General features: G+C 44.8%; 1 protein-coding gene across 14 annotated transcripts in view; it reads right to left on the reverse strand.

The window, feature by feature from the left end:
• The window catches only part of EPB41 (erythrocyte membrane protein band 4.1), a 75,743-nt gene that overhangs the window by 24,233 nt on the left and 31,136 nt on the right, over window positions 1-20,374 (reverse strand). For 6 of the 14 annotated variants that reach the window (XM_066204422.1, XM_066204427.1, XM_066204424.1 and 3 more), the window contains exons 5-17: window positions 17,501-17,543; window positions 15,452-15,527; window positions 14,773-14,991; window positions 12,525-12,612; window positions 11,838-11,990; window positions 10,963-11,060; window positions 10,453-10,625; window positions 8,839-8,955; window positions 7,468-7,593; window positions 4,480-4,685; window positions 2,673-2,729; window positions 2,512-2,556; window positions 1,686-1,748 (exon numbers count right to left, since the gene is read on the reverse strand). In XM_066204422.1, coding sequence (XP_066060519.1) covers window positions 1,686-1,748; window positions 2,512-2,556; window positions 2,673-2,729; window positions 4,480-4,685; window positions 7,468-7,593; window positions 8,839-8,955; window positions 10,453-10,625; window positions 10,963-11,060; window positions 11,838-11,990; window positions 12,525-12,612; window positions 14,773-14,991; window positions 15,452-15,527; window positions 17,501-17,543 — 1,464 coding nt within the window. Of the gene's footprint in view, window positions 1-1,685; window positions 1,749-2,511; window positions 2,557-2,672; window positions 2,730-4,479; window positions 4,686-6,169; window positions 6,278-7,467; window positions 7,594-8,838; window positions 8,956-10,452; window positions 10,626-10,962; window positions 11,061-11,837; window positions 11,991-12,524; window positions 12,613-14,772; window positions 14,992-15,451; window positions 15,528-17,500; window positions 17,544-20,374 lie in introns of all 14 variants that reach the window. The other 8 variants (XM_066204429.1, XM_066204435.1, XM_066204433.1 and 5 more) reach the window with 7 other exon arrangements.

Here is a 20,374-nt window from a genome sequence, read left to right on the forward strand (position 1 = left end):
CTGGGAGGGCTGGCAGAGGACCCAAAGCCACAAGGAGCTATGTGGAGCCAGGTCTGGGAACCAGCTTGCTTAGCATCATCCTTTTCCTCCTGATTTCCCCCTTCTGCAGGAACCTGCTGCATGTGGAGCATTACAAAGCTTTCAAGTAAAATCAACAGGCAGCTTCAAGAGGGTGAGGGTTGCCAGGAAAATACCTGATCTGCCAAGTCCATAGATTAAAAAAATAAAGTGAATAAAGGGGCTGAGCTTTAGGTCACCCAACAGGTCAGTCCTGTTGTAGGGGAGGGCTGGAGCACCTGCAACTGTGGGAAGGGGAGTGGGGATGGAAAGGGCTTGGAGGCAAGTACTGAACTGATGGGAAAAAAGAGGTTGGAAGCAATGACAAAGCTCTGTTTAGGGTTGGGGAATTGGAGCTGTTTGAGTTTGGTGAAGAAGCAACAGGCACAGTCATCAGAGTGCACCGGCAATGGCCAAACTCTGCCTATCACGTGTAGACCCTACACTTGTGACTCAAAGCTCTACGTTGTAGCAGTCAAAACCCAAGAAAACACCCACCCACCCCCCCTCCCCCAAAAAAAAACAAACCAAAAAAACCCAAAAAAACAAACCAAAACAACAACAAAAAAAAACCTTTTCCGATTGTGATGAGGAGAAGGCACTTAGTCTACTCCACTTTCAGGAGATACCACTAGGGAAACCCTACAAGCTGCTGGTGCTGCAAGTTTGAGTAGAAACATGCAACACAGGACCAGAGTATCAGAAGCCACAAAACATCTTCCATAACAGAGTGCATTAAAGAAAATAAAATATATGATTGGCGTGGTCTGTTCTGAGACTGAGCTTAGGTGAAACCAAGTGGAAAGGACTCCCAAATCCAAAGGGAAGAGCTGCAATGTGGAAGGATGAGTGACCTGTGACCACTGAGCCTCTCTATCAGATCCAGAGGGACCTGGCACTGAGGCAGGATGGGGCCCAAGGGTGGTGAGGTGCTGCAAGGCCAGGAAGGGCTGGGAGGACGGAAAAACTGCAAACACCGCTGCAGCATCCAAAAGGATCCCTCTTGCCTGAAGCAACATAAATATTGTGGTGGCCCGGACACCACAGAGGTGACAATTTCACAGAATCCTGGAACAGTTTGGGTTGGAAGGGAACTTAAAGCTCATCCCATTCTCCCCCTGCCCTGGGCAGGGACACCTTCCACTATCCCAGGTTGCTCAAAACCCTGTCCAACCCAGCCTTGGGACACTCCCAGGGATGGGGCATCCACAGTTGCTCTAGGCAGTCTGCACCAATTTCACCAGCAACTTATCCTGAATTTTGTATTTTCACAGACTGGTTTTTCCCCCAGGAAACTAATTTGTTTCAAGCAGTAAAAAACTGGTCAATGAGCCCCCCCATTATAATCCATGACCACCTGAGCAGCCAGCAGAGCAGATCTGAGCACTGCCAATCATGTATTTTGGGGAGGTATGAGAAAATGAAAGTCAGAAGAGGAAGAAGGAAGGCGGCCTGCATATCAAGTTTGCTGTCAACATGCAGAAGCATAATTAAAAAATCAAATCAAATCAAAAGGTCTTTCATGCAAGAGCATGCAAAAACAAAGGCAGCAGCAGAAGAGGAAGTTCAGCGCAGATGCAGAAGGTTTAGCAAATGCAACTCAAAAAAAGCTTCAAGTTCATACAAACCTCCAACATTAAATTGCTATGCCTGATATAAATGTTTTCACCATCTAGCCTCTTTGATCTCTTCTGTGAAAATGAAAGAAAAGGGGGAAACAAAACAAAACAAAACAAAAGGCACAAAAAATTAAAACGTTGGTCTTGCGGGATCGGTAAATCGGCAAATTAAAAAGTTAACTCAAGGTTGGGAGTGCAGCGCTGTGGCAGCATGGGGTGGGAATTCCCACTGGGAATAGGGGTCTGGCACATGGAGAATGGGAGATGCAATGAGCCCTTTAAAGAGACAGCTCCCAGGGGACCTTGGTGCCCAGCCACAGAGAGAAAATTCCTGGTTTTCTGTGGAAGCCTCAAACAGTCATCACACCACATTCCTGAGAGATGCAGGCCCACCCCTGAGCTCCAGGCTGCACTGCCTGGGGGGACTTTTTACGAAGTCCCAACGTGCACGGCAAATGCACCTTAACCACTTTCCCACCTTGGATGTTTCTTTATTACTTACTTAATACCAAAAAAAGCTTTGTCCTGATTTTTGTTTTGCATTTCCTGAAATGCAGGTTACATTTAGTTTTGAACTAAATTTGTTACAGAGTAGAAATTTCATAAATCAAACCAAATGTGTTTCTTTTCAACATTCAACATGCATAATTTCAGCAATCAGGTTGTCTATGGGACAAAAAGGTATTAATTTCCAAATCAAGTATTTGATAGTTTAAAGAAAACCAACACCCCAACCCAAAGCCCATGAAGAAACTGGAGCACTGTCTTTTTAAACAGGTTACAGATGCATGAATGATATGGCAAATTTGGCCAGTGAAAGGGTAAAATGGCTAACCTTCCTCATTCTTATCAGCTCTTCCTCTTTTTCTGCAGGCTGCTGCTGTTGGGCAGTGATAAAAAAAAAAAAATAAAGAGTTGTTGGTTCATTTAACTACGTTGAACCTTGGGGAAAAAAAAAAAAGTGTGAGCAACCTGAACTGAATTATTAGCACAAACCTGGGGCTGGGCACCATTCGTGGTGGGGACTGTGACCTCAATGTGTGTTTTCCTCACCTACATTTAAGAAATAAAATGGTAAAAACATTTCTTGTTAGTAGATTTGTTTCAAGAAACCATTTAGCTTCCAAACACAGCTGCATAAAGTTGGTTTTGAAGTGCTGGGGTAACATGCAAAAACCAACATGCAGCCCTGGGCAGGGGTTAATGACACAGCAGCTCCCCAGCACTCTGTTAGTCAACAGCAGGTTAAATAATTCCTCCAGCTTGAGAATTATTTGTATTTGAAACCAGTGTTCTCCAGTGCTTCTGAAGAAGGGCTTCCCATTTGCATTAGCTTGGTCAGGCAATGTTTTCAAATGGCATTTGCAGCTGGATCTCCCAGTGAATATCCAAACAAAGCAACATGCTCAAATTAACACAGACCTTCCCAAAACCAGAAATTATTGGTTATATCACAGGTATTATGTTGGCAGAGGCAATAAGAAGAGACATAGCTACAAAACCAAGTCTAACATCACAAATTAGGTTCTTTCCTGTTTGCAAGTAAAGACTGTCTTAACACTCTAAGGGAAGTATTTTAGGGAAACTGGATTGCCAAGTACTCTGAAGGCAAAACCATCAGAGAGTGTTAAAAGAAGTGCTGCAGCTCCATTGGAGAAACAGTAAATTTGGTACACTCAAATCCACATTTTCCGTCCACATCTATTTTTAAAGGGGAAAAAAAATTCCAATGTTTAAGCATTTAGGAAAAAACCTGTAATAAGTAAAATGGGCTAAGTAAAACTTCCTCGTTCTGTGTAACATGAGGGAGGGGGAGCAGCTGGGCAAGAATAGCAGGGCAGGATCTCTGCTCTGATTCCCACCCCACAGTGCCAGCCTGAAGTTCCCTTCAGCAGTTTCATTTAAAAATTACTGTTCATGCAGGCCATGGAATTTTTTGAAGCAACTGCCCGTTCTTCACCTCCCTGCCCAAGCCTTAGTTATTAGGAATCTTCCCTGGAGACACTCACACAAGACCCACTGTGTGATATGTTTAGAATTATGTGGTTCCAGCAATGCTGAGAACAGCTGAATTTTTGAGTAATGTAAAAATTGTGTCTCAAAGCAAATACTTCTGCTGCACCACTACAAGGTTTCAGTAAGTCAGTAAGACCTGCTGAATACTAAGGACACTGTAATATCAACAACAATTTTGCCCATTATTTTGACCTATTAGAACAGCACACATATTATCAACCCCAGCAAAGAACTTAGACATTTGTAGAAAGATCAAATAATGGTTAAAAATACTGAATTTAAACAATAAACTCCTCAAGGTCTCACCAGTGCCATTTTCAATTAGAGTTTTAGTCCAGTTTGCAGCACTGTATTACCAGCTCTCCCAGCAAAAGCCTATCAAGGTGAAAAACATTCCAGTGCTGGACTGCAAACCAGATCCATTATCACAGATTTCACTGAAATTCCCTCCTGCTGTCATACCAGGAATCAGGGGGCACACATGGTTGAGCTCTGCGCTCTGACTCCATGATCATGTGCAAGTCTTGCTAGTATTTTTAACCATCTATCAGCAGGCTGCAGTTGCTTTGACTGCAACCACAAAAACCCGGCTGCCCTGGAGCTCCTTCTTCCACCTGGAATGTTATGGCTGGGATTTCCCTGGCACATAGACCCCTGGGCTTGCTCCCACCCAACACTGGGGAGAGGGATAAAGCCCTCATCTCCCAGGACAGAGCTGCTGCTTTGGGGAGACTTCTTGAGCAATGCTACAGCTCGGCTGTTCCCAAGAGACTCCGCTCTGACCTACCCTTGAGGCATCCACTGGCTCCTTGGGTTTCTCCGGTGGAAATTCTTCACGTCTCACATCAGATTTTGCTGTTTCCTTCCCTACTTTAGATGTGGCCACATCCTTCACGTCAGACTTAGCTGGGGCTGGCTCTGCAGGGTGGCTCTGAGCGATGGCCGGGGCTGAAGTGGGCCGGGGACTCCGCTCTGGGGTTATCACAGCCACTGCTGAGGATGGCGGATAGACAGGGACAAGGTTCAGAGCAGGTAACTTTTCAAAAGACTAGACAAAGTCTTTCCAAATAACAGTGCTGTCATTTAAAAAGAAAGGGAGAAGGAGGAGGATGAAAGAAAAGGGAAAAGAAATGAAGACGTTGAGCAAAGCAGCTTGTGCATTTAGTACAGGAGAGCTGAGATTATTTTCCTTATGGTTTAAAATAAAATCAAATAAAACCCCACACCAGATGGTTTACAAAAAGCAAGCTTGCACTCTGCAGAGAAGCCACGCCAGAAAGGCAAATCTATTTTTGACATTGTGCCATGGATTTCTGGGTCCTTCACAGACAACTGACACGGACTCCACTCTAATGCAACTAGAAAAGACACAGTGTGACGAGTTCTGTACTCATGGGCATCTCCTCAAGCAGAAACAGACGGCCTCTGGAAGAGAAACACAGGCTTTTCACCCCACCCTCCAAAAACAATCAACAAGCACTGCTCTAGAAAACTTCTCAGCAGTTTCCCAGTGGGTTCAAGGCAGGCTGGGGCTGTGTGTCCCAGCTGGGTATCTTCAAGGCAGCACAGTGGGAAGATACCCAGCACCTCTAGGCCAGTGACAGTGCAGAAATGAACAGCATGCTGCCAAAAATCATCTTTTCAGAGGATGACAGTCGTAAATACAAGCACTAGGTCCACATGAAATCAACTGCCAACTCCTTTCCTTCAGTTCCTGATTTGCCAGGTAGTTGCCCGACCCTAAGGAAATATTCAAGCCAAAGCTGTGACAAAGCAAGCCCAAATTAATTTCCTGTGTGTACCTAGGGATACAATAAGCTATTTGGTTCCCCTGATGCTGGTTTTTAGGGATGCTTCACTAAAAAGATACCCTGTAACATAAAATCGTATCTTTGACATGGTCTCACATTCTCAAAATCAGTTTGCTGCAGGATCACACTGTGTATCCTATTCCAGCCAACATGAGGTCGCTCATGTCCAGCCAGTCACTCCTAGAAAATTTGCTGTTAAAATAAAAATTGTAATTTCAAGCAACTCCTTAGTAAGAATTCCTGTTGTACGGAAAAGGTAACAACATCTCATCTGTATCTTAATAAAACACAGAGAGAATAAGGTATCCATGTGGCCAAAAATGTACAAGGAGGAGGCAAAAGAATTTTTTTTGTATTTCTGTATTTCCAGAGATTGGAATTACACTTTCAAGATAAAATCCCAGACACCACATTCAGTTGTAAACAACCTTAAAACCCACCCCACCACTGCCAGCTCCACTCTCCCCATGCTCCTCAGCACAGCAATTAATTTCCGTGACCCAGACACTGTGTGATCCTCTTCAAAGGACAATCAGTGCTGTGTCCCAGTGTATTCCTGTCACAGAAACAATAACAGCCGCTGGGAAGGTTGTACAGAGGCGAGATGGCAGGGATGGCCGGGATGAGGAGGATGCTGGGAGTGCAAAGCTGTCACTGCGGTGGTACCTGACTCCTTTGGCAATGGCTTTAGTTCTCTCACCACCATCATTTTCTCTTCCTTCTCCTCCTCCTCTTCAATTACGGTTATCTCAATACTGCCAAGATCACGACTGGCTAAAAAAGTATGGATGTGTTAAAATGCCACCTTAAGGAGGAAGCAGCAAAGGAAATATTGCCACCAGTAAATCTGCAGGGCCATCTTTCTTGCTGCTGTCCCAGAGCATCAAGACATGCAGGAAAAATGGTAAGAGACACCAAGCTTCTCCTGTGCCATCCAACGAGCTCTGGGCCACCAGACCTGTATTTTAGTTACACTTTCCTGATTTACTGCCTTTAGCTATTTTGACACATGATTTAAACACAGTAAAAAGCACTGAGATGTTAAACATAGGTTGGAAGTGGATGATTTTAAAGGTCCCTTCCAATCCAAACCATTCCAGAATTCTATGACTGATCACCATCACCATGGCTATCACTTCACCAACAGTCACTACTGGGAGCAGAAACGCCAGGATGAGGATAAGTGCAGGAGGTGGATGAGAAAGGGCAGCTAGAGCAGGAGATGGATGTGCTCATGTCTGACACCAGCTGATGCCTGATCTGCTGCCTTACATCCTGTGGAATACAGAATCACAGAATCTGCTGAGTTGGAAAAGACCCACAGGGATCACAGAGTCCAATTCCTGGTCCTGCACAGGACATCTCAAAAATCCCACCCGATGCCTGAAAGCATTGTACCAATGTTCCTGGAGCTCTGGCAGCCTTGGGGCCATGACCGTACTCCAGTGGTTTTCATACTAACTAAGGAAACATCTGATGTTCCCAGTTACCTCCCCCTATGGCTTCAATGTCCTCTTCCTGCAACAAATCACGAACTCTACTTTTAATTATGATTAATATGAATCTGTCCGCAGCAGTGATGTTGCTGTGGCATCCTTCCCCAACTAGACAAGTAGCAGCTCCCTAGTGAAGAAATAAAGTGGAATATAGGTGACCTCCAGCAGACCCAGAAACCTGATTTCCAGGCACTGCATGCTCCTACAGCTCAGGGGAACAAATCTCACAAGAAGGGAGAAGCTTTAAGAGGCCACTGCACACTCATTTCCACACATAGCCAGGGCATGGCACCCCCTCACTGCACCCAGAGCACACCTGAAAAGCAGCACACAGCAAAGCCAGGGTGATTATAGTGCCAGCAAACACCACCACAACCAGTGTAACCTCCGTCCTACAGCACTGCATCACTTTACCCCAGCAACAACAGCACAGGAGCCACTTGCCACCAAACACCACTGTGGCTGTACCTGACCGCGGCTGCACCAGCTTCGCTGACTTTGGCTTGACAACAGGAACCTTAACCACCTCTACCTTCTCCTCTTCTTCCTCCTCTGCAATGGGTTTCATTTCAAAAGTTTCAAGAGTGTGTTTGGCTAGAAAGAGGTTTGCAGGTGTTAATGGGGGTTGGGGAACCCACACAAACATACACTGGTCACCACAGCAAGGAGTGAGGAGATCCTTCCCAGTAGCTGGGAACAGCAAGGAGGTTTGCAGGCAGCTCAATAGTCATTTTCCACCACGAAACTGTGTGTTAGTCCTTCTAGTGCTGTCAGACCCAACAGTGAATTGGATGAGAGGAGGAAGGAACACAAAAATAAGCTTTATGGGCTCCTTGCCCGGAAAGGAGACTGTGCAAGACACATGAACAGCTCTCGAGCGTGGAACTAGGAAGGGCTCTGCCTGCAGAGTCTGGAGAGAGGCAGGTGCTGGCTGGCAAAATCCAGGAAAAACACAACCAGACAAAAACCTATCTAAAACCTAGCAGTTATAATTAAATGTGCTTGAGTGATTAATTTCAAATCTAGCCTGGTGTCTGAAATTCCCCACCTTCTGGTTTTACAGCATCGGGCTTTCCCCACCAAAAGATGCTGATTAGTGACAATTCCAGGAATACCCATGGAGGGGAAGTTCGCCACACTTCATGAAAACTTGATCTAGATACTAGAAAAGCAGTAATGCAGTCAAAAGTACACTGTAAAAAATTCTGGGTGGGAGGAGGATACCAAAAGCATTTGCACGTGAAGAATCTCCAGCCCTAACACACCACAGGTGGTCACTATCCAAGTGATGAAGAAGGCAAATAATTGCAACACTGCTGCGGTGATACATTTACTAGTATTTAAATGTGCTGTTGTACTTACACACCTCTTAAGGACATTCATATTTATTAAAAGTACCTCTCCTGAGAGAAATATAAGCTCCACAGACTAATATGGGCAGCATTTCTCAAACACCAAAAAAACCCAACACAAAATGGCAAGGAGGTCCTGGGTTGAAGGATTTCAGAAGCTTCACGAGAAGTTTTAAGATCAAACTTTAAAGTTTTCAAATCCATACATACAAAACTACCCACATTTAACAAAAGAGTTCTGAAGTGCCAGCACATCCTGATCTTTTCCCCACCTCTGCACAAGAACTGCAGTCTAAGGAGGTGCAAGGTGGAAATTAAAAGAGTCTCCCAGAGCTGGGCTGTGTCTCCTCTCACTGCGAAACTCTTCTTGCAAAGAAATGAAAAGAGAAAGCCATCAGATTTGGTGAAAATTGGAAATTGTCAGGAACAAGCATGTAGAAGATAGGAAAGGCACTGCAGAGAGTTTGAGCCACCACCACAGCTATACCTGGCTTCTCTCGGATCTGATCCGCAGGTTTTGGTTCAGGAACCTCAACCACCACCACCTCCTTCTGCTTCTCCTCCTCTATGGTTTTGAACTCAACCTTTTGAGACGCATGTTTAGCTGAAGAAACGGGGCACACGTTAACAACCGCCCACATGGCCAAGGCACAGACATCAAGGGGGCAGGACTGTCACATTCCCAGGCTGCTCCTTTCCAAGCTCTGACATCCAGGTGTAGCACTGCAGCTACGATTTCTCTACTCATCTGGGGTCATAATGGCATGGCTGAGAGGCAACCAGCAGCACAGGTCCCTCGCTACTGTGCCTGTGAACTTCACATGCCCAGACTGCAGGGAAGCTGGAATTTGGCTTTGTTGCCTTATCAAGCTTGAACCTTCCCTTCCCTCCAGCTTCATGACACAAAACCCAGGCTCAGAATGTCACTGAGCCTAGGAGCAGGCACAGCCTGGCTGCTGCTGGCCATGGAGTGCTGAGTAGCTCTGGTCCCCCTAGGCTGCAGCACAAACTCAGCACTCAAAGCAACATGGACCTTGCTCCATCAGGTGTCCATGGTGCACAGGGATGATCCTCTTTCCCTGGATCATAATACCATGTCATACAGATCACATGAACCAAACTTAGGCACTCCCTTTTCCATGCATCACCTCCTCTGCTGCTATCTATTTATTCTAAAAATCTCAGGGACGAGCCCATCTGACTGACACACCTCAACTCCAACCTAAGCATCACTTTAATCGGTGTTAATCCTTTTAAGGGACACTGAAAAAGTTTCTATTGTGGCAAAAAATCTCCCCCTCATGTAAAACTATGGAATTAAAGAAGTGGTATTAAACCAAACAAACAGAATGGCTTAATTTCTGATGTTCTATAGGAAAATGCTTTGAGATCAAATGAAGAAATATCTTTACCAGCATAACTTTGCCAGAAGCCTTCAGCACCCACCTACATTCTTTCAACAGTCAGTTCTGCTGGGACCATCCTCGGTTTGCATTTTGGTATTGGGTCTGGCTGAGATGGAGTTCATTTACCCATAACAGCCCTCACAGTGCTGTGATATTGAGATAAGGATAAGAACTGGGAGAGGTAATGGGCAAAATACTGAGCAGTGTTAGAGAGCAGAATGATCACTGAGAATTCTTGTTCTAACTGTGTTGAAGGCAAAAGGGGTGGATTAGGTGTAAATTGTCTGCTTTTGTTCTGTGTTGTGACAATGCTGTTGGTTTTTGTAAGGGGGATTTTTGGTTTGGTTGGGTGGCTTTGTTGATGTGAATAAAGGTTGTGTGATGAATCAGAAATTTCTGAGTTGGAAGGGATCCATCAGGATCACAGAGTCCAACTCTTAAGTGAATGGCCTATACGGGGAACAAACCTATCCCCACGGTGTTATCAGCATCCTGCTCTAACCAACTGAGCACCGATTCAGTCTCACTACAGGCACATAATTCCTAAACATGTAAGGGGCAGGAGCAAGATTTTGTTCTACAGTGACCAGTTACATCTGTGTCTCTGTACAGCACGGAATCCAGGTGTTCCTTAAGGAGTACTTCAGCATCCTGGTGATTCCCAAAGGGAGAAGACACAGCAGGGACTGACTCACCTCCATCGAGGCTCCTGGATGCTCTCTTGCTGGCCGTGCGCTCAAACTGGGGCGCAGGTCGGTCGATCAGGGCGCTTGCCTGCCGTGTCTGCGCCTGCGTCCGACCGCTGTAGCGGAACTTGGAGCCCAGTGCCAGGAACCTGCTCTTTGGGATGGCCTCGGTGGAAGTCAGCCTGAAAGACACACACACATTTAAAAATCACACCACCAGAGCCAGGAAGGGGCATGTGAAGAGGAATTAAAATAGAAATTAAAGGAGTCTCTTGCATCCGCTTGGCCAAGGAAATGCACGTACTAATGATGTCTCACATCTACACGACCCCACAATCTCTGTCTTATGGGTCTTACAAAGCAGAACTTGCTTAAAAATTTACTGCAAAATAAACACTTACTGTCCCTGAAACCATTTCTCTCCCATTTTTCAAAACCACTAAGGAACAATGTTCATTTTCAATAGTTAAATTCAAGCAATAAATTACTCAGGGTGACGTTACTGTTCAGAAAACCCACCTGAAGAAGGTGTGATGTTCAACACATACTTTCCACAGCTTCTTTGCTGCCCGGTAACTTGGTAGCTTGAACCCAATTGTACTTTCATACTGTTCTTGCTGTGGAAAACATAAGTTATTTAGGTATAGCAGGAAATAAACGTGGCAGAAGCCTAATCCCCAGCCCACCAGCCTGTGACACAAACTCCTCAACCTGCCCCACAATGTGCAGCAGGACCTCAGGTCAGAGGAAAGAGAGGGCTTGGCCATGAGCCCGGGCATCCGTCAGGATGCGCTGGGATTTGCAGAGCAATATGCCATGGGTTTATATCCCCCATCATACTGCCCAGCTGTGGGTTGAGGTCAAACACGGACCTCCCTGCAAGGCTAGGTCATGGCAGTGAAAGCAGGAGAAGCAGGAGGAAGAGGAAAGAGGTGGATTCCCATTGTAGCCTCTCCCTTATGTAACCAGGCTGCTCCAGGGATTTCCCCATTCATGAGAGGCAGCACCAGTGCATCCACTCCCTGCTTCCTGCACTTAGATGAAAAGCTAATTCTAATTTTTTATTATTTTCTTTGAATGAAAGGAAGACAAGAAGCCCCGTTTCCCAAAAATGAGTTAGTGCTGCCCCAATTTCATCTGTCAACTTCCCAGGCCTTTCCTTGGATGCTGGAATACTCAGAGATGCCAGGAGGTGGTGCTGGATGACACGTTGTTAAACTGTCACCAGCTGGCTTGCAGCTTCAGCCGGGATCAGACACTCGGAAGTCAAACGCTCCACTCTTCTCCGGCAGAGAAGAGCCTGACCCCGCCCCGCTCCACTCCAGTGACACACACACGGTGACTATGCCAAGGAAAAAAAAAGGATGACAGGAGCCCACAGGAGCCAGTCATACCTCCCCTGGCCGAATCTTTATGAAGAAGCTGCTGCGTTTGTAGGAAATCTTCAGGACTTTGGGCCATGGGAAGCGGTTGATTCTCAGTTTATCTTTGTAAACAAGAAGGCCACTGGAACAGACTCCCAGAGTGATATCCACTCCTTCCAAGTCCTGGGAATGCAGATGAGGATTTAAGCAGTGTCAGGTTTATGAGTTTCATGTCAACAGCTGCCTTCCAAATTATCTCTCTGGTCTTCCCACAAATTTATCTCCCCACCACACAGACTCCAGCTCCCCGCTCCACGGCCACTCTTCCTTTTCTTTCACAGTTTTCATGACGACCTCCTCCCTCCTGCTGATGTCTCCTGTTCTAGGGGTTGCCCAAAGGGCTCATCAAGAGCCCATCCTGCATTTCCTGGAGCACAGAGGCTCATGTGGCAGGGAACACATATTATATGCTAAGTTACTCAGAGCAAGGACTTGTCTATACAAGGAGCTTTGGAAAGTTTCCTGTGACATATAAATAATAAGCCATCGCAAAGAATCACTCCTCTTGCAGGAATGCTTGAGGCATTCCTGTTGTATGTATTTCCATACTTCCTCTCTTTCCAACAGAGCTTCCCAAAACAGGAAAACTTGCTCCTGCAAGGGAAGGATAATCAAATTACAAAACCCACAAGTAGGTGCACACAGGCTGGCTCTCACCTTGGCTTGGTGAAGGTCAACTCCATACATAGACAGCTTTTTTGCATTCTCAAGAAATTCCAGGTCTGCTTGGGCTGGAGTCATGGATCTGCAGAAAAAGAATGGGCTTGCTATTCTCAAAACTGTTGCTTTTAAGAGGAGACAGTTCAGACTTTATGAAATCCATTGGATTTTCTTTTGCTTTCAATACAAACAAATCTGTGCCCAGATGATGAATTACGAAATCACTCTGACTGCCCAAATTTGTGCTTTTAGACATCCCAATAACATGGCTGCACTTTATTCCTGTGAAGTTGTACATGCACTAGAAAAGGAAGTGAGGAAGAGCAGTAAGGGGACAAAACTTGATTCAGCAGAAGAAACCTGACTGAGCAAAACGGGGATAGGTCCTGACCCCCATAGACCTACTGCCTCCAGACCTCCCCAAACCCCGCCACTGTTCTCCAACCAAACACACGGACAGCTGAAACCACTCAGGAGAGATTCCAGCCAGGGGACCAGATGAATGAGGGTTTTTCTAGGAACAGATGGTGCCCTGTCTGCAGGAGAGGCACAATTTAACAAAGACACTCTGATAATGGAGGCCATTATCAATGTTATTGAAGTGTCCCTTTTAATACATTTCTGGTGTATGAGGTACATTAGCAGCTCTGCTGGGAGAGGATTCAGCTGCATATATTTAATTTTCTACCCTCTTTTGATGTCTTCCTTACTGAGCGCTCACATACATCTTCATGTGTGATGTAAATAGAGGTTTGAGTGGTAGGAGACAGGGCAAGTCCACTGCAAGGACAATCTTGTAGGAAAGCCTCAGGAGCAGTCACCATCTTGGTATGTACCTTGTGCTTTGCAAATACAGTAGCAAGATGCGGAGCAGTTTAGCAGAGATTTTCCAGGAAATGTCCAAAGAACACATGGATGTTACACTTGGGGACATAGTTTAGTGGTGGGCTTGGCAGTGCTGGTTTAATGGCTGGACTCAATGGTCTTCAAGGTCATTTACAACCTAAACAATTCCATTATTCTGATTCCCACTGAAAACCCTCTGAAGTTTAATGTTCACAGAATATGGACCAGAGACTGAATGGGGATGTGTTGCTTTCTCCTGCACACGCAGACTGATGAAATCTAACTACATCTTGTAGCTTGAAGTCTCCTTCTGATGAAGCCGTGATGAGTAATTCAGCACTTCTAGCACAGCAAACAGCCTTTGACTCCAAGTCATGAAACTTGTCAGAGGCCCAGTATTTTCCCTCATTTCCTCTCCTCTCACTGTAAATGGAGGGGAATCAATTTAAAATACTGATTAGCAGGCTTGAGTGAGGTGTTCAGTGGTCACAGCCAGGGCCCACATTCACCCTTCCCACTGTGCTCCAGTTTTTTTTTCCATCTGCCTGAGAGAAAATCTTGTCTTGGCTCCATCCTTTCCTTTCTAGGAAGATACACCCAAAGATGAGGAAGAGGTTTAGTTACCGTCACCCTTGAATCTGATATCCTGGGAGACTCCCAGGAGTCGTTCAACCCTACCTGAACCAGACATACCTGCCTAGGTCATGGCTGTACTAGGAAACACTTAACTGCAGGTTTGTAATTCCTGGATCATCTGAAATCTTTCCACATTAGGAAATGAATGTTGCTCACTAAATGTGGTAGAAGAATGCCCCAAACAGGCTGTAGGCTACAGTGTGTAAACAGAGAAACTAGATCCACCTGTAATCCACGATTACATAAATCCCAAAGAAATATATTAAAAAAAGCAAAGGGCAAGGTTAAAACAAGTAAATTTTGCATTTGCACATGAACTAAACCCCACTTGCCTGGCTACTCTGTGGGAAAAAAACCCACTTGTTAATAAACAATTGCAAGACTTTCCATCAGCTTTCTAAAAACTTTGTTTCTTCTTCATGCAGGAAAAAAGAATTCCTGCTTCTAGAAAGATTTTCTCCTAAGTATCAGATTTTTTTGTTAAAAGTTGATGTTCACCGAATCATCGTAAAATCACAGAATGGTCTGGATTGGAAGAGACCTCAAAGATCATCTTGTTCCACCCCTTTCCATGGGCAGAGACAGCTTCCACTATCCCAGGTTGCTCCAAGCCCCATCCAACTTGGCCTTGAACACTTCCAGGGATGGGACATCCACAGGTTTTCTGTATCTCACAGAGGTGGGGAATACACCAGAAAATCCCATTATTTCCCTTATTTCATGTTGCTGTGCAAGAACAAGTCCTCCAGCTGCTGCACCTTACCTGTATGTTTTATGAAGCTCCACAACCTTTTCTTCAAGCTCTTTTGTCTGGTTTGGGGCCAGTTTGAACTCACTGATGTAATCCGGGGCATGCAGATCAGGATCATAGTCTCCCAACTCTGACTGGACCGTGTAGGAACCCAGCAGAGCCAAGGTGGCAAAGGAGCAGGGCAGTCGCCCTCTAAGGATGTCCTGTCTAAGCTGCAAACACAGGTAATACCTGGCGGCAGAAAGGAAAATGCTATTCACAGAGAGCAGAGAGAAATTTATTAACTTGAGGATCAGAATCCCTTTTTTTATGCCACTGATGAACACATGACAATGCTTGTTTCCAATTTTTACTTATTCCCAAGTTAAAGAGTGTGGAGGACTGGGGGATTCACAGTTACCTCCACTCTGCAAAGGGAGTAAAGGACACTGTGACCAGAAAATCTTTGCTATAGGTAAGAATTTGTGTTTCTATACAAACACGCACATGGCAGAGTTATAAATGTCACTGCTTTACACATGGACTCCGGTGGAGAGTGGGAGCATCCTCACGTCCACTAAAAGCAAACCAAACCCCCTCCAGATGGTGAAGAATCTGATCTCCTTGCTGAAGGAGGGAAAAACACCCAAATATGAAACATTTCTATTCCTTATTCAGGAGAACATGGCCATAGGATTCCCAGGTAACTCACCTGGTGATGTCCTCTGTTAGCTGGGCAGGATCTGGTGGATAAAACTTAACACTGAAGGTAAAATCCCAGGGGCCTCCTGCAATGACAAGGGAGAGCTTGAGAAAAAGAAACACACCAGGACAGCTTTGTGATGGTCAGTTGATATAAAAAAAAACCTGAGAATATCCAATCTGATCTTCAGAATTTAGCAGATGCAACACTGATTTGATACTGCTCATTCCCACAGGTGGCTGCAGCTTAACACCCGTGTAAGTGTAAGATGTGACTTCATTTAGAGCAGGTAAGAAAAGCAGGAGAAAAAAAGCAAGGCAGGGAAAATCACCTGGATTAACCACAACTTATGGCAAAAATTAAATTGATTGTTAAGACGCTCAATGACTGACATGTTTTTTCATTGACTGAAAAGGGATTCATCAAGACAGATCAGGCATAGGCTATAAATTGATGAATTAGGATTGCTTTACTGCCTAACCCAAATTTCAAAGTTCAAGGACAGCTGTGCTAAGTCACTCCTCAGCCTAATGCACTGGGATCAGGTGGTCAGACACAGCTTAAATTTAGCCCAACACAAGCATCAACTTCTGGATGAAGACAGAAAGCACCAGGATACAAAGAGCTTTTCAAGTCCAGACCTAATTGCTTCAATACAGCCTGTTGCAAACCTTGCATATAAAACCATTACAGACATTAACTGAGCCAGAATCCACATAATCACACAAAGAATTGGCATTACATGTGGTATAATAGCCCAGACAACACAGCTGAAGAGGTGACTCTCTCTTTTCCTTGAAAATAAACCCATTTCCCAGGAGAAAATAGTCCTGACTGTGTGATTTTCATAGTTACACCTCCCCAGGCTGTGCCCTTTAACACTAGTTCAAAATAAGATTTATTTCAGAAAGAGAAGATCTACCCCTGCACTTAATTTGCTCAGACATTTATCCCAATCTCACACAGGGAATAGGGGGAATGAAGCATTGCTGGATTTACTTCTTCTGCAATGCCATAACTGGGATTAAACACGAAGCACGTTGTTTTCATCACACACAGTACAAACCAAGTGATTTCAAGGTGACAATGAAGGGAGCAGAGGTCACCTAAATCAGCACACACTGGTGTCCACATGTTCGTATGTACACGCAAAATACCTTCACTTCAAGTAAAATCGAATAATTTGCCATTTAACCTATCCCTAGGGGACCAGATTTCACAGCAGGCTGCTTTACACTTACTAGAAGTGAAGCAGTGTTCTTTACGCTTACTAGATTAAATTCATGGATGGAGCTGCTCCTGCCTTTCACATACACCCTGTTACTGATTCCAAGAGAAGCTGGTAAACCCAGGAGCTTTCCCTAGTCCACAGCCTTGCATTTCCCCCCTAATCTGAATTTAATGACACACTTTGTCCTCGGCCTCCCACCAAAAGCATGTGAAAAACAATATTCTCCTTCCCAAAACTTCCAAAGCAGTCAGACTTGCTCCTAAGAGAAAACAAGACTCTAAAACGTGTTTCATTTTGACATGGCCTTCCTCTTCTTCTAATTCAGTGCCAGGAGACCCTCAAACACAACTTGAGAGAGCATTTGGTATTTGACCTGATATTTTCCAAGCCATTTATCATTCCAGTGCCCCTGTACGGACCCCAAACAGCCTCAGAGCTCACAAAACCTTGTTCCACCATAAAATTCTGTTAGGCGTCTCCCAACCACTTTTGGGATTTCAGTGGTTCCCATTGACACCCACTGTCTCATCCTCCAGGCAGGGAGCACATCCCCATTTCAGCACTGCACTGACAGTTTGGCTTTGCTTCTGACAAACACACCCCAAGCTGTTTCACCAAGGAAATGACATTTTTTCCTAAATCTAGAGCTCCCTTAAGTCCTTAAGAAGGACAGAAAGGGTGCACAGACTGCTTGAACTTGTGCTGATCCCTGCCGGACACCCTCACTTGACCTCTCCCCATCCCTGGGCCTCCTGGACAGCTCACCAAAGCCAAATAGGGAAAAACCACACCGCCCCCCTCCCACATGGCAAATTCAATCTACTTACCATGAACCTGCTTTTTTATTTCTTTGGCAGGATCCAGCCATGTCTGCAAGAGGATAAAAACATTCACAGTTTACCAGACATTCCAGAAACACCACAGAAAGCTGAAAATTGCTAAAAATACAGGGGAAAAAGAAAAAAAAAAAAAAAAAGACAATATTTGACACAAAGGCAGCCATGGAAACCGAAGAGATGGTGCATTTTCCACTACTTTTACTCCAGGCTGTGGTCTCAGTGGGTGTATTTCCAGCCATTCACTTGCCAGGGACTTACAAGGGAGGCAGGAGTAACAAGGGAGAAAAGTTAAAGCAGATTATAAGAGCTGCAAGAATAGAGCAACTGGTGTGGCCACAACCACATCCAGCTACCAGGGACACTTGTACACCACCTTTTTTATTCTCCAGAACCTTTAAAAATAAGTAAATAGGATGGATACACTGATTTTAAGTACCCTGTCTCTTTACTTATCCTATTCAGATCAAAGATCACCATGACTTTCTATTATTAGCTATAGTTTTCAACCAACTAATTGCTGAAATACAAGGAAAAACACCCAATTCCTGAGTAAGGCGGGAATTTTTTTACAGGAGTGTGACATAAACTGTGTTTCTTTTAACTATGACTCAAGTTTCTAGTAATTATCTGTGCTACAAATTTAAAAATATATCTTTTCCCCCCTCCTCTATAATTTGGGGTTTTGTGGGATGGTGATGCAATTTAAGCCTCAAAACACAATTCCTGCTTTTTCCATGCTCTGAGCCTTTCCCTCAACAGGGCTCAGGGCCTGTCCTGCTGCAGGCACTGGCACTGGGCTAGCAATCCTCCTAGAAAAGTTGCATTTAAGCACCTCTTCATTTTCACCAGCTCTGAGCAGGATTTGGACATCCAGGTCTCCTGAGGTGAAGGAATTAACTCATTGAATCCCTCAAACTAATCTCTCCTGACCAGAAGGACACGTAACTTCATGGCAGGGAGACAGCAATACTTACATTTAATCTCCTCTTCTTATATTCCTGCTCATCTAACATATAAAAGTGGGGATACAAAATCCATTTAAAAGGGATATTTGCTGCCTTTTTAGGGCTACAGCTTGGAGCAAAGCATCTTCATGGCTGAGCTGGTGCCACAACTGCTTGTTACTGGAGTGAGCCCAGGGTGCAGCCATGCATCCCAGCCTGCCTGATCCAGCAGACAATGATGGGAACAGTAATTAACAACACTTTTATCCCACTGGGTCATGAATCAGTGGAAAACAATCCTCCCTTTCAGGGCAATGGGCTCCTTGCTGCTCCATGGTGCCCAGCTGCTCCGGCCACTGTCAAAACCCCCAAATCCCACTGCCACCCTCTGCTAGGCTCACGTGGGTAATTACTGGCCCTCAGAAAGTTTATTCCCTAAATATCAAGGTGGAGAATGTCACATACAACCCCTCCCTATCCAGGAATACACACAAGTCTCTCCACCTGCTCCACACAGCTGCAGGTGAGGTGCAGGAGCTCATCCTTGGATCCTATTAACACCATTTTACCTGTGAATCAGTAACTCTGGGGAGGTCTTGTTTGAAGTTATAGCAGGAGAGAGATGAAGCTTCACACTTCAAAGTTCAATGAAACATAACAAGAAAGATTAAAGGAAAAAAAAAAGTGTTTTCACCCATCAGAGCAAACCAAACACCGACTTGCTCCACACTGGAGCTGAACAACCCATGAATAGTGGCCTCATCTGCCCCAGCTTCCAGCTCTGGGACATAGATCTGACAAAACAATCTGTTTTCAGTCCCTACAGTTGAAAAGCTGCACAACCTCTCCACCCTTGTTGGCTTGCTTCTGCTTCCAGAGGAATCAATGTCAAAAGCCTAGATATGAGAAGAGCAAGTCCAAGGGACTGGGAGACCACAGAATCATTTAAGAAAAGCCCTCTAAGATCAAGTCCAATCATTACTCCAGTACTGCCAAAGCTAGCACTATGCAGTGTCTCCAAGTGCCGTATCTATACGCTTTTAGATCACTTCCAGGGACAGTGATTCCACCACTTCCTTGGGCAGCCTGTGCCAAGGACCTGACAACCCTTTCCAGGAAGGAATTTCTCCTAACATCCAAATGCAGCAATGAGCTACCCATAGCACATGGAGAAGCCGCTGAGCTGCTCCAGCTACACTCTTTTTGCTCTGAATTGGATCCAAAAGTACACCTACCCCTCCCTCTGCAAGGAGAAATTCTGATAAAAAAATTGTCTGATATAAAAAATATCCAGGTTATATACATGGAAACACATTTCACATCCAAGAAAACTGGAAGACACCAGAGACTGTAAAACAAAGTAGGAGTTCTGCCTGCCTCAAATAGGGTTATTTTTGGGTGTTGTTTTGCCTGTATATAAAACAATATAAAGTATTTCATGGCAGACATCTGTTAGTCAGTAACCTGGCCACAGGGGATTGCTGCAAGTGAAGCAGAAGAAAAGTCAGAATACAGACCAACATAACTGGTCTAAAGAACATAGAATTGGGCCCTTAATTTCAATTATCTCCCTTTTGGCTTTATGAAGTAGACCTTGAGTAATTGTTGAGTTAAAGGGTAACCAAGGTTTTAAAAGGTAAGACACTGCTTGAGTCAAACAAAGATCTTAAACTGAAACCATGAGTAGGAGTTTCGGTAGAGTCACATCTGTTTTTCTGCAGGGCAAAGGCCCAACTCCAAATGCTCTTGATGGCTCCAACCAAACCTTACCAACGCTGACACCAGTGCCACGGCAGCCTGACTCCTCTATCATTTGATGACATAATTTTGCAGTAAACTAATATAATGACTTTTGTCCAGGTGAAAACCCAAGTTCACTAAGATTCATTCTATGATTCACATAGCTTTTTTACTAAAA

This window comes from Chamaea fasciata, unplaced genomic scaffold (assembly GCF_029207755.1).
Source record: "Chamaea fasciata isolate MVZ Bird 193981 ecotype frontalis unplaced genomic scaffold, bChaFas1.0.hap1 SCAF_26, whole genome shotgun sequence".
NCBI classification, from domain to species: Eukaryota; Metazoa; Chordata; class Aves; order Passeriformes; family Sylviidae; genus Chamaea; species Chamaea fasciata.